Source organism: Lingula anatina, chromosome 5 (genome assembly GCF_051362555.1).
Source record: "Lingula anatina isolate TDL-2025a chromosome 5, LinAna3.0, whole genome shotgun sequence".
Taxonomy (NCBI): Eukaryota; Metazoa; Brachiopoda; class Lingulata; order Lingulida; family Lingulidae; genus Lingula; species Lingula anatina.
The window spans coordinates 9,324,377-9,337,870 of record NC_141771.1 but is presented as its reverse complement, the minus strand read 5'-3'; the positions used below and the strand labels follow the sequence as shown (position 1 = coordinate 9,337,870).

General features: G+C 36.8%; 3 protein-coding genes across 6 annotated transcripts; all 3 read left to right on the top strand.

Annotated features, from left to right (window-relative positions):
• The first annotated feature begins 92 nt into the window (after nucleotides 1–92).
• LOC106181089 (GLIPR1-like protein 1) lies at nucleotides 93–4,604 on the top strand. 3 transcript variants are annotated; one of them, XM_087013533.1, is made up of 10 exons: nucleotides 93–292; nucleotides 630–757; nucleotides 1,045–1,296; nucleotides 1,671–1,792; nucleotides 2,130–2,230; nucleotides 2,571–2,609; nucleotides 3,121–3,234; nucleotides 3,534–3,638; nucleotides 3,913–4,062; nucleotides 4,360–4,604. In XM_087013533.1, the coding sequence occupies exons 2-10, from the start codon at nucleotides 746–748 to the stop codon at nucleotides 4,428–4,430; spliced, it is 966 nt and encodes a 321-aa protein (XP_086869659.1). In that variant the 5' UTR covers nucleotides 93–292; nucleotides 630–745; the 3' UTR covers nucleotides 4,431–4,604. The 3 variants fall into 3 exon arrangements, with proteins under 3 accessions (XP_086869659.1, XP_013420817.2, XP_013420816.2); XM_013565363.2 differs by having other exon boundaries at nucleotides 93–436; nucleotides 1,671–1,762; XM_013565362.2 differs by having other exon boundaries at nucleotides 93–436.
• Nucleotides 4,605–5,300: 696 nt separating this feature from the next.
• On the top strand, nucleotides 5,301–11,038 carry LOC106181090 (GLIPR1-like protein 1). 2 transcript variants are annotated; one of them, XM_087013531.1, is made up of 10 exons: nucleotides 5,301–5,761; nucleotides 6,401–6,555; nucleotides 6,781–6,932; nucleotides 7,156–7,255; nucleotides 8,329–8,450; nucleotides 8,850–8,950; nucleotides 9,159–9,197; nucleotides 9,556–9,672; nucleotides 10,039–10,143; nucleotides 10,405–11,038. In XM_087013531.1, the coding sequence occupies exons 1-10, from the start codon at nucleotides 5,698–5,700 to the stop codon at nucleotides 10,551–10,553; spliced, it is 1,104 nt and encodes a 367-aa protein (XP_086869657.1). In that variant the 5' UTR covers nucleotides 5,301–5,697; the 3' UTR covers nucleotides 10,554–11,038. The 2 variants fall into 2 exon arrangements, with proteins under 2 accessions (XP_086869657.1, XP_086869658.1); XM_087013532.1 differs by lacking the exon at nucleotides 5,301–5,761 and adding an exon at nucleotides 6,166–6,275.
• Nucleotides 11,039–11,366: 328 nt separating this feature from the next.
• LOC106181091 (lactadherin) lies at nucleotides 11,367–12,862 on the top strand. The gene is made up of 3 exons (XM_013565367.2): nucleotides 11,367–11,769; nucleotides 12,051–12,188; nucleotides 12,482–12,862. Exons 1-3 carry the CDS (start codon nucleotides 11,479–11,481, stop codon nucleotides 12,650–12,652), a joined length of 600 nt encoding a protein of 199 aa, XP_013420821.2. The 5' UTR covers nucleotides 11,367–11,478; the 3' UTR covers nucleotides 12,653–12,862.
• Nucleotides 12,863–13,494: the final 632 nt, after the last annotated feature.

Below are 13,494 nucleotides of genomic sequence, written 5' to 3'. Positions count from 1 at the left end.
GTAACACATTACCGTCCTAAATAGCACAGATAATTAAGCTAATGTGTGCTTAAGCTATTTAATAGTCACCCAGTGAATAATGAACCACATTTTTACCAATGCCGATGGCAAAGCGTCTACCCAAGGCACCGTCACTTTAAACGAGTCCTTGGACACACTATTATAGATCCACCATAACATCCGGAGAGTTATTTTGGCGTGCACTTGTTCGCTATGCCATGAAAGCAACCGTTAGGTCAATGGATCCTTGTAGAAAGTGGCGGCCATGAATAACACGAGGTCCGTGGAAAATGTAAGCATGGATCAGACTCAGAGTGTATGGTAGTTTAGTTATCCACTGGGTGAAATATGATCAAAAGCAAGAGGGTTGGTACGACATGGACAGCGCAGCGAGTGCTTTGTATATGTACGGCAATTGTTATGTATATCATACCAGGTAAGTGCAATCGAACATCCCAGTTGTAAATGTATGATTATGAACTGTGGGCTGTACCTACATGTAAATATCAATATAGAAATTAATGTCAAATGAAACAAAGAAATTTAAACTGATATCGAGTGCACAGTTTATGTGGAGGCTGTGTGCTTTTAGAAGCATAGAGGTGACTTTATTCATTGTTTTCTTCTAGAGATAGATGGCTCGGATATAGAGACAGTATCATCTACATTCAGCTCAGAAGAAATAGAGCACATATTAAAACTGCACAACGTCGGTAGAGGTAGCGTGGTTCCCCCGGCCGCTAATATGAAGTCAATGGTCTGTAGAAATATTACAGAGAATTTAGACATCATTTTAAATTAACAACAAGCTTTTGTTTTGCATAAATGGTCAATAGTTAGCAAGATAAAGGGATTTTAAGAAGGACCTGAGTCGACCACGCCTACACAACAAGAGAGTAACTGTCATTATAAGTAAGTCGTTTATTAATACCGCTTTATATAGACAGTGAGAGTTGCAACAGTAAGTTTATGAAAACCAGTATCTCTACGTTGGTTGTGCCTTTATATCAATCAGCTTAAAACACTAGCAACCCGTTAAAATAGGTTTGGGACAAAGCAGTCGAAGTCACGGCACAATATTGGGCTAGTAACTGCGAATGGCGACACGGGAACGTGATATCTCGAGAATCTCATCTATATCAAAGCCGGATAGGACAAAACTTGTACGCAGTGGCGGGAACCACTAGACCACGTGTAGATGACATCATGAAGGGTTGGTACTCTGAAGAAAAGGAGTGGTATGATCATACTAGTAACACATGCCAAGAAGGGCGCATGTGCGGCCATTACAAGCAGGTGATGTTTCATCAATTAATAGATTTAAAATACCTTAGACTTCTTAAAAACGAGGTGCTGCAAGCCTACCTAACGCATTGCTTTTTTGCATAGTTAATGATATAAATATATTTGTTTGATATCAAATATAGACAGCCAGCAAAGTTCCCTTTATATAAACAGTATTTTTATCAGCCACACATTATTAAGAGCTAAATCATTTTGCTCATCCCCGTTTGGATAATAGAGAATATAATTGTGACGCTCGAGGTGTTATGGCATGTATCACTCGGGTGACAGTGTATTCTCACACATATAATTGTGTTAGTTGTGCCTAGCATGTGCCTGGTAGTAGCATTGCGAGGTCACACAAATTCCATTTCCTTACAATACAGGCAGTGTGGTGGAACAGTTACCTCATCGGCTGTGGGATAATTCTGTGTCATTCTGGTTCAAGAAACGCCTTTGAAGATTACGACGGGCCTTGGTATTTTGTCGTTTGTAACTACTTTCCAGGGTAGTACATATTTCATTTTGTAATGGTCCACACGTCTTTGTCAACCAGCAAGTTAGTTTTAAGGCAACGGGTTTTGTGAATATCCTACATGCTATTTGTATAGCAGTATAACTTATGTTGATTAGTATTATTGTTTGCAATATTACACAAGTAACTAAGAGATCACAATTGGCTTAACATCAGTATCGCCAAAACTTCTTCTTCAACAGATTGTATAAAAAGGTCACAGACTGGGCGATTGTGAGCTCTGTATATTTAACTGAAAAATAATCTCAAGGTTAGAATTAACAGTACGGGAAAAACTATGGAGACTTTATTATTAATAAATATTTTTCAGTGGCAATATTAAAGGACAATTACCGTACGTGTCTGGCACGCCTTGCTCTCTGTGTACCCAGGACACGTTGAACTCCGGAGATTGTGTGTCCGGACTGTGCCGTAAGTCCTCTAAGTTTTATATTAATATTTATCACAGCCTGGCTCGTGATAAAAGTGATTGACTGTTGCATCCACATCTCCCCCGCCCCGTGACTCACAGATAACCAGCAACCAATAATGCGGTTATTCAGATCTTTAAAAAGTAATATATACTAATTTACTATTTATTTTAACAAATGCAGAACTTCCATATAAAATTGTCTGTGTATTTTATAACGTTCCTTCTTGTTCCATCATAAACATCTTGAAGAAAATAATATTAATATTGTAATATCATAAAGGTAACCCAAAAAAGAATAAATGCACCGTTTACATTGCAGAAATATGTTATCTTTTTCAGTCACGAAACATGAGTGCTCTTTGTTTCCAGATCGGTGTGGTACGTCACTTTTTTTCAACGTCAGATCGAAATTCAGCTGTTAAGCTTCTCCTTAGCTTTAACCCTGTAGTCCTTTTATGCAATCAAGTCTATTTGCGATGAATACAGACGTTAACGTTATTTCATCATCATAATCTACACAGCAAACACAGAACGGTTTACACGATATCAAAACGTTACCATAGCGTCTTTTGCCTAATAAACGTTATGGTAACGTTATAATAACGATGTGTGTTTTCTGGGTAGTCGACTAAGATCTTGTGCTTTTTTAAAAGAATAAATCCTTACTTACATAGCATTCCAAAAAGGTGGAATCATTTCTTGGAATGTTTACACCTGATTAAGATTTTGTGCGATTGCCACATACATGTATGTTTGATTGTAGGGACCACAAATGCCAAGAGCTACCATTATAGTACGAAAGACCCGCAATACATTGTAATAATCCTTGGAACCTAGAGGTCAGCACGTAGTTGTGACTGTATGATATATCTGTCTGAAATGTTTTCAGCGTGGAAGAGTGGTTGTGAATGGGCAATAACCTGCTACAACCAAGGGATCCCTACCTATGAAAACTGTTCTTGTATATGTACCGAGAAGTGGTCAGGGACAGATTGTCGTGAAGGTACGGGTTTGTCAGAGGGGGAGTCAGGTTATTTACACTGTATCTGGTCATAACTTCTAACATAGCTCCAGTAAGTAGACATTCTGTATACCCGTATAAATTTACGCATTATCTCGGCTAATTAATTCCGAGCGTGGAATAAACCCGAAGGCGCTCAGAGGAAATGGCCGACGGCGGGTGCCGTATGAATGACATTTTCTTGCATAATTAATGCTGGGCGAGCTGCAGCTAATTTTTGTGTTCATCTTGTTGAAATAAAGGCTAAATACTAAAAATAAGATGTGTTTTATTTTTTACAGAGAAATGTCCAAAACCAATCAAATGTGCGAACGGCAGACCGTATAACTTTGACAGTTGCAGATGTGAATGTGGAGAATACTTTACTGGACATCATTGCGAAAAACGTGAGTTGGGATTCACACTTAACAAATCCGAATGTGAAATTCTGTATATCACAATTGCAACGATGAGAAGTATTACATACAACGGTACCAAAATCATTGAAACCAATGAAACAAAACGCACGTAAATTTATAGTAGGTGTACATGAGTAATTATCTCAACATTGGTTGCGGGTGAAAATGCAGTACTTAAATGTGTTTGCAAACAAAAGCAGTCGCCTCATAAACAACCATATACCGGTAGATACATATGCATTTTTTTCTTCCAATATGCAAGCGTTACTGTCTAAAATGGGAGACAGCGGCAGAGACAATCCAAAGGTATGTACCGTGCCGGGCATGCGCAGACTGTGTGACTACCATCTTGTAGGAACTACGGAGCTTGTCAGGCATATGTTCTGCCCACAGCTTTGTGGCGGAGTCAGTGGTAAGACTGCATGTTACCATTACTATGGAGTGTTTAAGGTACATTGCGGGGCAACACTCACGTGCAGAAGTAAATGAATAATCCTTGTTTAGATTGCAGTCAGGTCCTTTGATGAGGCGTTTTTTTTTTTAATTTGGCTCGTAGACTAAATAGATCACTGAATAGATAAGGAAAACCATGTTCAGCAATGTTACATGTTACTTCCATCAAATTCCCATGGCCATTCCTATCTGTGAATGTTGCATGTCCTATTACAAAATTATATTACAAATTTCCTTTATCATTTCTGTTTTTCAGCCGTACCTAACTATAATTCTCCAAAGGAAAATTTCTTAGAACTTATTTCGAGCTGTCGGTTAAATAACTGATTTTCTCTTTATCTTTTTTTTACAATCAGTAGAGTTGTAACATCATATACACATAGCGAGCAATGAAGTGCAATTTCAGTCTCATTTCTGTGTTTGTTGAGGATCAGATATAGAAATTATGTGTATATTAATTGTTGTGTAAATAAGACAAAAATATATTCATTAAAACTCTCATTTTTTCGTCTTCTTATTTTTTTTTCAATAGATCGCGCCTCCATATCCTCAGTTAAGAAATAAAATATTTGACAAAGCAACACAATGCATCTCCCAATATGTTGTTGAAACATTATAGATATATTGCCAAAACAGAAATATCTGCGGTTGAATTTGTAATATTATGTATTCTACTCTTGTAAAAAAAAGGCATATTGTCTTGAAAATAAGATCTGTTTTGTAACAAAATTCCTCTTTTATTTAATGTAGCACAATTATCTAAAGGAGCACGAAACCGCAGATGTATATCAACAAAGGTGATAGCATGTTCGAAAACGAAATTATGGAAAAACATTCCTCAGTGTTCTTAGCATGGTGTCAATAAGAAAAAGTAAAAAAGAAAACATAAACATTTGTTTTTCATTTAATTTACCCTATTGAGGATTTGTGTTGTGTTTTGTGTTTGAAATTCTAAAGTTAGTAAATGTTGTACAGCTGTCCTAAACAGTGAACATATGCAGCCCTCAACAACTGCGCGGAAGGTGGGAAAGAAGCTTCTCTAGATAAAACGATACAATATCGGTTGCAAATTGCACAAAATACGTCATCATCAGCGAAGATATGAACAAGTAGTCAAGAAGGTCGCAACAAATTACTTTATAGAGACCTGACTAACCGCATTATTGGTTGATGGTTATCTATGGTATCAGGGGGTGGGGGTTCAATAGTTAATCATTTTTATCACGAGGATTTGAGTTGATAAATACTTATATATAACTTCGCAAAACGTTCACTCTGTTGTGCTTGGGGCTGTTAAACAGCATCAAATCTCTTATGAAAAAGTAAAGAGACAACGTGGAAAAGTTAACATTTAGTCTAGCAAATATTTCACCGTGATCAGAAAAGCAAATAGAGGTCAAGGTCAATATTTAAAGCCCAGAGGATAGGTGTCAAGTGCCCGGCCGGTTCAGTCTTGTGCTCTCTTTGACGCCTTTTGAAACATTGGAAATAATCAACGTGTGAAATTGGACTTGTATGCTTCGTACCGACAGACAAAACTCAGATAGGCCTAATTGATTCCAAACGCAAGAAACTGCATTCATCAACATTGGACATGAAGACAAGATTCAGCTGTTTTGTCCTTTGCAGTGTACTTTTAAATAGTTGTCTCTGCCACAGTAAGTTACTTTTGTTTCTTTGCTATAAGGTTTCTGTTAGTTTTCTAAGTATGAACAAATTGTATATATTTAGATCGAAAATGAAAAAATCGTTTCTTTTTTCAAGGGTAAAATACATAAGGTAACTTTAAAATTCTAACAAACAAATGTTATCTTACCTTCAGTAACGCCAAGTAGGCGGTTCTTATGTCTCCTGTGTCCATTTAAGATGACAAACAGCTTTGGTTGGGTTGGCCAGAAATTTACACAACCCTAGATTTGGAGATCAAGCGTCTGATATAAGTGTAGTTAACTTGTTATTAGTAATGGGATGGGATTAAATAAGCAGGCAGGTGTTTAAGTAACTTAAACTGATACCAGGACGCGATAAATCGCTATTTTCTTATCAGTTAATATATGTACAGCATTTTAAAGGTCAGAATGTCTGCATTCTTAACGTGAACTGTATCAAGGTTGGCTTGTGCTTCGAAAAATGGAACTGAAGCATAAGTAAATAAATAAAATGGTTCGCTAGGTGAGTATCAATTCATGTCAGTGGTGCTATTGGTGACTTAATTATCGACTTCAATCAAAATAAATCTACACGTTTTATCTCAGTCAAGGCATTCCATTACACAACCACATGTTTATCTTGTAAAGACGACAGGTCGCTTCATGACGCCCAAGTTTACCCCTTGAGAAGCAGGCGGTCCTCTGTCATGAAGTATACAGAAACAGAGAAGATGGAACTTCTCAACCTTCATAATCAATATCGCAGAAGCGTCTCTCCCACAGCTGCTGACATGAGACACATGGTAAGTATTTTAGAATTAGATTTACTGTATATCAGTAGCATAATCTTCTCACTGAAGTATAAACAGTGTGAATGTAATATCAGCCGAATTTAATCTTGGGCAATGTTTCTGTCCGGAATCGGGCACAAAGTGTTTAAAAAACAGAACTTTTACTTTATAGACGTATCTACATATAGTTTCATGCTTTTTTCAAATGGATTGATATAACTTAAACCCGTGTTCCAGATCTGGGACGATGACCTGGCCGACATAGCACAGAAGTGGTCTGAGAACTGCCACTGGGACCATGGGTACCCCTCTGCAGGAACGCCGTACGCCAGAGAGAAGATGGGTCAGAACATTATGGCACAGTCATTGACCCCGCCCTCGACTGTAACGTAAGATGCTCATATATTCTCTTGTTATTATTATTTTCTTTATTCTTTTGCTGGTCTACATTTTAAAAATTTTCTATCTGTTTATTCTTCGGAAAGGTAATAAATATAACAATTCTTACCCTGGTAGTTTGTCTTGACAGCATTACTGAAAGTGAGCTACATTTTGAGATTTTCACCATGGTGTTTTTTTTACACTGATGAAAGATCCATTGATTCTTGTTAGGTTTCCAGTGACAGCGTGGTTCGAGGAATACAAACTCTGGAACTACACACGGAATAAATGTCAACCTGGGACAGAGCACCATTGTCTACATTATACCCAGGTGATGGTGAATAAGAAGAAATAAAAAGGATAGCATTATACAAAAAATAAAAAATAACTATATCATCATATAGTTACATTTTTGAAATTTTGAATTTTATATTATTACTATTGCATTAATTGTATTCAAGCTAATGGATAATAATAATAATAATAATAATAATAATAAAAATAATATCATCTTTATTTCCTTATTTCGCCAGCTAAGTATCACTGAGGGTTTTTAAGCTTCATAACCCTTTTTTATTCTACGCATCAAATCGATACGTAAATGCTCTCAGCATTTATTTTCTATTCATTTGTACGTGATATACATGTGTTAGGAGGATTTGTATATATAAGTTGTATATTTGTATATATAAGTTGTATATTTGTATATATAAGTTAAAGTGGGACTCACAATGTTAGACAATGTGTAGTGAATAAATTAAAATGGAGCGCATATACACTATCCTACAGACAATGTCTATTAAATGTTGTACGATTGTTGATTAAAAAAAAGTCTGTATAATAACTTACCAAGTTTTTTTCTCCTGCCTATTGTCCAGTACCTCTTTCACATTGGCTTTGGTTTACATAAATTGCAAACGATTTTGATGTGGCTTCTGTATTCATTATGTTGCACTAAACAGGTGATATAATTTTGATGTGGTTGATCACACGATGAAACTGCATGCGCGGCCCGCCCGCACGAAAACGAAGTAGATACTCCAGCGCAGTAGACTACTGCAATCATACTGCAAACATGCTTCAAATCTGCTTCGATTGGGGAGCTAATTAGCATATTTGAAACATGCTTCTATCATGCTGCTAATCTACTGCATTAATGCTCCTCTTCTGTACAACCCTATGTGATTTGTGAAGTAGAATTGCAGTAGGCTATACTGCATTTCTACTGCAAATATGCTCCACACCACTACTGCGTTAATGCTTCTTTGCTACTTCGATACTACTGCATTTTCGTGCGGCCATGGCCACACGATGAAACGACCCAATCCAGTATTATTTGCTCATTGCCCTTTACTTTTGTCCCGCATACATTTCATTTAAAATTCTCATGTCCGATTTCTTCAGATGGCATGGTCAGAGAGTTATCGCATGGGATGTGGCATGCACCGCTGTACAGTCGGGTCTCCATGGAAGAACCAACCACTGTTTGCCACGTGGTACTACGTAGTCTGCAATTATTGGCCAGCGTATGTATGGCAAATGTAGTGCAACCTGTAGTACCCTTTCAAATCAAACATATTTTGAGAATAGGTTTCATTGAGGGGGAGGTGTTTTTTTTAAATAATCATTTCAATTGTAAATGAGCATGTTTACGTGTTTCGTAGTTCTAGTGTGAGATAAAATTATGAAGGCCTAAAGATTACGTATTCCACATGCATAAACAGTAATTTGCACTGCCGTATTCTAAAAAAAATAATTATCACACACGATTATTACATTATTATTGTATAATGGTTATATAAAATTAAAATATATAATGTGTATTGTCGCCAAATAACTCTGGTGAATAGGCAGTATACAATACCTGTCGTAAAAATAAAGAAATGATAAAAATATAAAATCCAAACGGAATCCCTCTCTTACAGTGGGAACAAGGCCTGGCTCAAACCCTTCAAGGCCGGTCCTCCTTGCTCCAAGTGCTCTGAGAACCCCGAGAATACAGGAGACTGCCACCAGGGGTTATGCGGTGAGCTGTGTGCCCTGATTTACATATGAGTTAAAACTCATATAAAAACCCATGTTAATTTTGAAATACTTTAAAGTATCTCTACGGTGAATTATAAATTACGCTGTAAATTACGTATAATAATGTTATACACAATATGACATACTAGTGATGTGTTACCCATTTCTATTTCTATTTCGTTAAAATGCATCTCTTCACATCTTTGCAGTTACAAAGGATGAGTGTCAGAAATATCCTTCGCATTGCAGTAAGTAAATTAAAGCAATCGTCAATTCTTATTGCTCAATCCTTATTCATTTATTTATTCATCTGTATCCAACTTCATATATTTGTCTATTTATTTAGCCCATCCCAAAAAATAATAATAATTATAATTATAATAACAATAATAATAATAATGTAGTATACTTCTTGAATGTTAAGTGTAATATTATTATATGCATTGTGTATTGCTTATTTCAAATTTGGGCAGACAAAAAATGACTTATGGTACAGTGTTTGATCAAACAGTCCTACAAGACTACAAAATATGTTGCCATGTGCAACCGCACCATTCTGAATTACCATCTTACAAAATAAGAAGTCCAGACGACACTTCATTTCAGGTGCTCCAGACCCTTGTCTTGGTAAGATACTGACGTGTGAAAACTGGGGGACTCCGGACTATGACACGTGCACCTGTCGTTGTCACCCTAATTTCTACGGTGCAATGTGTGAGAAAGGTGAGTGTAGAGACCCGTTCGTGTCGACAGATCGAGAGGTGGGAATTTAAAATGAGAGTGGGGTCGCAGATTATGAAGCTTCACCGTCACCGAGTTACTGTTAGTACTAACTGTCTGCTCTCCACCAGAGACCCTTCTGTAAGCTGTCACCAAATCGATTGAGCCAGGCTCTGTTAAAACAGCTAGAATAGAAGTGCGCATTGTCGTAGCGTATCAGTCTTTCATTTTAAGCTGTGTGTACATTTATCTGATAACTAATTCTTTAGATGAATCTTCTACGTGAAGTTGTATTTTTAGTATCGGTAGAACACATTTGGCTCGAGTTGGATAAATTGGCATTAAAATTCACTTGTTCTTTTGATTTAGCAAAGTGCCATAATGCACTAACCTGCGAGAATGACGGGGACTTTGACCCCAGCACATGTACCTGTGCATGCTCCAAGTACTTCACCGGAAGCCGTTGCGAAAAATGTACGACTTGTGTATTATGGTACTGGTGTTGACAAGATATTTAAAAAAAAAAAAAAAAAAAAAAAAATAGTCCTCATTATTCAGTTTAAAAATCAAATGGATTATTTGTATTATGAAATAAATCTTTAATGTTTGCGGATTTTTAAACATTGTGTTTAAAACAAGTGAAATTATGTCTTTAGTTTACTTCAGACAACATTCAAAGAAAACACGTAAAATCACTTATAAATGCAATATTCATATGAATATCTAATTTTTCAGACAACTGTCCAGCTATGGGCACCAGAGGTCGTGACAGCTACAGGTGCGCAAGAATGCCAAGACGAGCCTGTACCAAAGGGTGGCATATCCGCGGGGAGAAGGAAGAAATTCGGCTGAAATATTGTCCCAAAAAGTGTGGTCTTTGCTAATAAAATATATATAACGTGTTTTTTTCAGTATTGACTTTAAAATGTCAAAACGTTATTACACGTATAAGGAAAATGCTAACAAATACTGTACATCAATGTATATTTTATGTAAGTAAGCTACTTATATGATGATGATGAATGACGTAATTCAAAATTTGTTTTTGTTAAAAATAAATCGATCCTAAAACGCAATTACTATCGGGCCTATACAATTTTAAGCAAACCTTTGTTTGTACCACTAACTCTGATTTTGTGCCTTAATATGTAGTAAGGATGAGGCGACTCTATCATATAAATTACGTCACGTCAACTGTAAACACAATGGCTCCATAGCGAACCATTTGATCATGATATTATTACTAAAGTAAAGTTTTCAAATGAGTACTGATCGAAGCTGGGATCTTTGGGATAAGACATTTGTTCTGTGGAATGCAAGCCGAAATATGATTACATGTTGCCAGTAAACTATCTACTGATTAATTTAATATGTGAGTCTAGATCTTGTTGTTTTTTTAATCTAGAAATTTAGCTTCCATTCTGTGCTGGCATACATATACAAGTGACACACCAACAACTGCATTTTTCAGTTGGCCACCGACTTCCGGTGCTGGCATGTTATAATTGGCATCTTGGAGCCAAACTGTATTTTGTAGATGGACCAGCCACATGGTCCTTTTGCAGTTATATACCAAGTAGCTAGGTCAAATCGTGACCAAAACTACATGTACATGTATAGATAGGATTTATCTTCGTCTGACCATATACCGTGAGAAAATAACATTTGTCGCTATAACTATAGTATATACATGCAGTAACACTACGGTATATATTTCATATCTTGATCATACTAGTATGCACATCGTCTTGTTAATACTTGCATCATTTTAAGGATCGAAGAACGACCGGCTCGGTAAAACTCACTAGTATGGGTGCTTTGCTACCATTCACTCTCGCACTCATTTGTATTAATATTGCCCCAGCACACGGAGGAACAGGCTGTTCTGAATTGCTCGTGTCCGGGAAACACCCGATACCAGATAGTTCTATAACGGCCTCCACGTCCTACCCCCATACTAATAGCGCCTGTTGCCTGAATCACTTCCCGCACAGGTCACGTATCAATCTGGTCACGGACAGGAATGGGAACGGAGGTTGGAGCTCCTTGACTCAGGACGACAAACAATGGCTGCAGTTTGATCTGGGGTTCTCCAGAAAGGTGAGCCAAATAGATGACACCCTACTGCTCTCTCTCTCTCTCTCTGTCGTGTTTGTATGTGTGCCCATGTATTTCAAAACTAGTTTGTAGGCCTGCAGGGTATTCATGCATTGTTAATTTGTGTATGTGAGTATAAGAAGTGGCCAAGACGATCATTATATATGTTAAAGCAACGGCTGTATAAATGTGTGTTGCCCTAATATTTTATTGGAAAGAAACGGATCATATTTGATGTTTTTTATCCTTTAATAATTACAATATTGAATTGATATTCATTACAGATAACAGGTGTGATAACCAAAGGTAGAGAGGGGTATTTTAGCGCAGGTAAAGGACAATACGTCACGGCATACCGGCTGTACTACGGCAACGCAACAGATGATATGGCTATGTTTGTAGACAATGATTTCCAACCTGTGGTTTGTTATGCTATGTGATACTATTTGTCGATAGTGTTACCTCATTTAAATACAGTGCCTATTAAGAGCCTTTAGCAAGTTTAGTTTCCAATTTACATGAAATCTAACTTCTCTTGATATTTAAATATATCTGTTAATAAGACAGGCGTGCTTCATCATATTAATGAAGGATATTTCAGTAAAAATATTAACAATAAAATCTTAGGGAACTTAACCTTAAACACCCATTTCATCATTTTTGTTACTTAATTACTTTTCTAGACAGTATTATACAACTTAAAATAAACTTCTAGATATTTGACGGTAACTGGGACACAGTGACACCACAGGTGCGTGACCTTGACCCTCCTATCTACGCCAGATATGTCCGTATTAACCCGGTCAAGTGGAACGCTCACCCGTCCATCCGTGCTGACCTACTGGGATGTCCACTTACGAAGGACACGAACTCCATCATTGGGTAGTGCATGCAGACTCAATGATGTAAAACATAGCAATAAAGCATGCGGTGTTCAGTATGCATCATGTACAGAATCTGCCAACTGAAAGCATTTATAATATTGATGTATGGAAAATAGTGATACATGCCAATCAAATACATATTTCTGCGACTCTTACGCTAATGATGTTTGCTTTTATGCCATCAAAATACAATAAATGTCTCATCAAGCAGACATACAGCGTTTTAATTTTAGTAAACACCATGTTAAATTTGATATGTAGTAGCTGCCCATTAATGTGATAAAACCGAGTATGTAGATCATCATATTTGTAACAAATAAGATTCTTCACCTTATTGACAGCGAGCAAACAGAGCTATATATACTCATCCATGTATTTGTGACTTCAAGAATCGAACATTGCAACAGCCTCTTGTTCGGAATACCTAAATATCAAATGAAAAAAATGCAGTCTATTTAGAATTTAGCAGCTCGTCTCCCCCGTAAAACTCAAAAGTCCGACCTCGTCACAGATCTTCGCGATCTTCACTGGTTTCCCGTGTCTCAAAGAACAGTCTATAAGATATTACTGTTCATTAAAAAAAATTAAAGGGCGATTGTCCATTTTACATGAAGAATAAAATATGACTTAAAACTCGTTTCAGAACTCTCCCCTCCAGTGATCAATTTCACCTCAAGCGAAACGATGCCAAAAAGATACTCTTATGACAAATGGTCACAGGAGTTTTTGTGATTGCTGCACTGATTTTGTGGTTAAATTTTATTTACAAATAAAATGTGTCTTTTAATGACTATTATTACTATTTAAAAAGAATTAAAAACACCTTTATATAAAGGATATTTTG